Here is a 1,976-nt window from a genome sequence, read left to right as displayed (position 1 = left end):
GTCATGATCCAATCTAAGGCCCTGTTTACACAATGCAGATTTTCTTGGAAACCACAGGTTCTTTTCTGCAGTTCGGCCGATCGTGTACACGACACCAACTGTGTTTCTCTCTGAACCCGGAGATTTCTGAATCCTGGTCTCAGAGTGGACATTTTGAGAAGCACCCAGCAGCTGTGAAAGCGCATATAAATTCAAACAACCGGCACACAGCAAAAGTTTCTTCTAAACTAACAACAATTACAATAAATTACAGACACCTGAGGGTTTTTGTGTTACTCATCCTTTGTAGCTTGTAAAAGGAAAACTCAAAGAGCATCCTAGGTCCAACGTAACATTAGCTTATTCACCAGGTTCSAAGTATCATGCAGCTGCTGCATGATCAGCACATGAGTGAGACTGGCATCAGGGTTGCCAGATTTAAAAATAAGATTTTTTTGCTCCTCTTTTGCTGTGCACATTTTCACCAAACACCACTCACCTTATCTTACAACTCTATCACATAGCATACATGTCTGAGTGAGTCATATACAGCATATCTGTTGTGTTGACTCAAAATATGATGATTTTAAGAGAACAGTAAAACACTTTACTACGTCCAATTTGGCAACTTTGCCTTATACATTACTGCAGTGGTTCCATGTAATTGGATTATTTTTTTTTTTGTATATTGATCCCAGTAAATATTAGTATTTCCAGAGACTGGTCTGGTGTAAACAGGGTCTAAAACTAGTTGATTTTCCATTTATGTTTCAAACATAGTGAGAGTTGCTAGATCAGAGAAATCAGCAAAGAATTTTCTTCTGATCCAATGATCAGAGAAACCTCTAAAACTTGCAGGAGATCGGCCTTCAAAGGGACGCTCACCTCAGGAGAGGCGGAGCCTGTTAACAGCAATGGGGTATAAAACTCACTGCTCTGTTAAGAAATTTTAAAAATTTGCTTTRTGCATTTGTCTTTGACAGCTGTCACCACTTTTATCATCTTTAAGTTTCCAAAGATGACTCAGATGATGAAGAGTTATTTCATCACTCTGGCCATTCTGTTTCTTTTGCGAGTGGAGGCAGGGGCAGAAGGAGTCTGCCAATGTCCTCTTACGATGCCTCCCTTGCAGGCTCTCTGTGAGTCAGAAGCTGGTAAGTTTAGTCAACTTTTTTAATGGGGATGTTTTGATTGTGTGCTAAATCTGTCTGTTAATGTGAGGCTCATGTTTTGTAGTAATCAAGTTATATGTCACTGGAAAGGAAGAGGTTGACAATGGAGCAATGATCAAATATAACGTTCATGCCTTCGAGGTATGGAATAAAATAAACAAATTCTGTCCTCAGATGAGCTTTTTTTAGTATATGTTTGTCTTTTGGTTCAGGTGTACAAAGGCCCTGATGGGAGAATTGATGCCGTCTACTCTCCCTTGGAGTGCACAGCTGATTTGCAGACTAATTTGGCATTGTATATTATCACAGGTAAACAATTTATGGTAAAGTATTATTTACTCCATTTTAAAGTCACTTTTTCATTCCTGCTTCTGTGTTCTGTCACTGTAGGTAGTCTGGAAGCTGATGGGACGGTGCACATCACATCCTGTAACTTCATAAAGCGGTGGGATGAGTTGAGTGACACTGAGCTGAACCTGCTTGAGAAATATCAGAACAGTTGTGGATGAACATTGAAGATCCATATTGTTTCTGAAATGGTCTCAAATAAAAACTAAAATCAAAAGGTTATTTGACTTTTTTTTCGTGAACAAGAAATCTGTATTGTGTATATTAGGGGAACGTGATATATTTATTGCAGGTTTGGTTTTAACAACTCTCCACTCAGCCAATTTGTTTTACTGACCAGTCTTGAATAATGATGAATGAAACTAAATTTATACAGCGTGTGTCTAGATATAGAATGTGAAACTCAATGATATTGACAAAATCTGTTTCTAGGTAAGATTCTTGGCTGTTAGTGACTTGAAGGTTTTGGAGGCAAAC

The 1,976-nt window shown here is 38.4% G+C and overlaps 1 protein-coding gene across 1 annotated transcript; it reads left to right on the top strand.

Moving 5' to 3' along the window:
* The first annotated feature begins 976 nt into the window (after nucleotides 1-976).
* On the top strand, nucleotides 977-1,719 carry LOC106531618 (metalloproteinase inhibitor 2). The gene is made up of 4 exons (XM_014027524.1): nucleotides 977-1,133; nucleotides 1,216-1,292; nucleotides 1,364-1,460; nucleotides 1,542-1,719. Exons 1-4 carry the CDS (start codon nucleotides 998-1,000, stop codon nucleotides 1,658-1,660), a joined length of 429 nt encoding a protein of 142 aa, XP_013882978.1. The 5' UTR covers nucleotides 977-997; the 3' UTR covers nucleotides 1,661-1,719.
* Nucleotides 1,720-1,976: the final 257 nt, after the last annotated feature.

The sequence above is a fragment of the Austrofundulus limnaeus genome, unplaced genomic scaffold (genome assembly GCF_001266775.1).
Source record: "Austrofundulus limnaeus strain Quisiro unplaced genomic scaffold, Austrofundulus_limnaeus-1.0 Scaffold658, whole genome shotgun sequence".
Taxonomy (NCBI): Eukaryota; Metazoa; Chordata; class Actinopteri; order Cyprinodontiformes; family Rivulidae; genus Austrofundulus; species Austrofundulus limnaeus.
This window is presented reverse-complemented; position numbering and strand designations above follow the sequence as displayed.

Excerpts from the sequence above, each read along its gene's own strand:
- LOC106531618 (XM_014027524.1), top strand. The coding sequence starts at position 998 with ATGACTCAGATGATGAAGAGTTATTTCATCACTCTGGCCATTCTGTTT. Across the intron at positions 1,134-1,215 it reads TCTCTGTGAGTCAGAAGCTG|TAATCAAGTTATATGTCACT; the intron begins GTAAGTTTAGTC and ends CATGTTTTGTAG. Across the intron at positions 1,461-1,541 it reads GGCATTGTATATTATCACAG|GTAGTCTGGAAGCTGATGGG; the intron begins GTAAACAATTTA and ends CTGTCACTGTAG.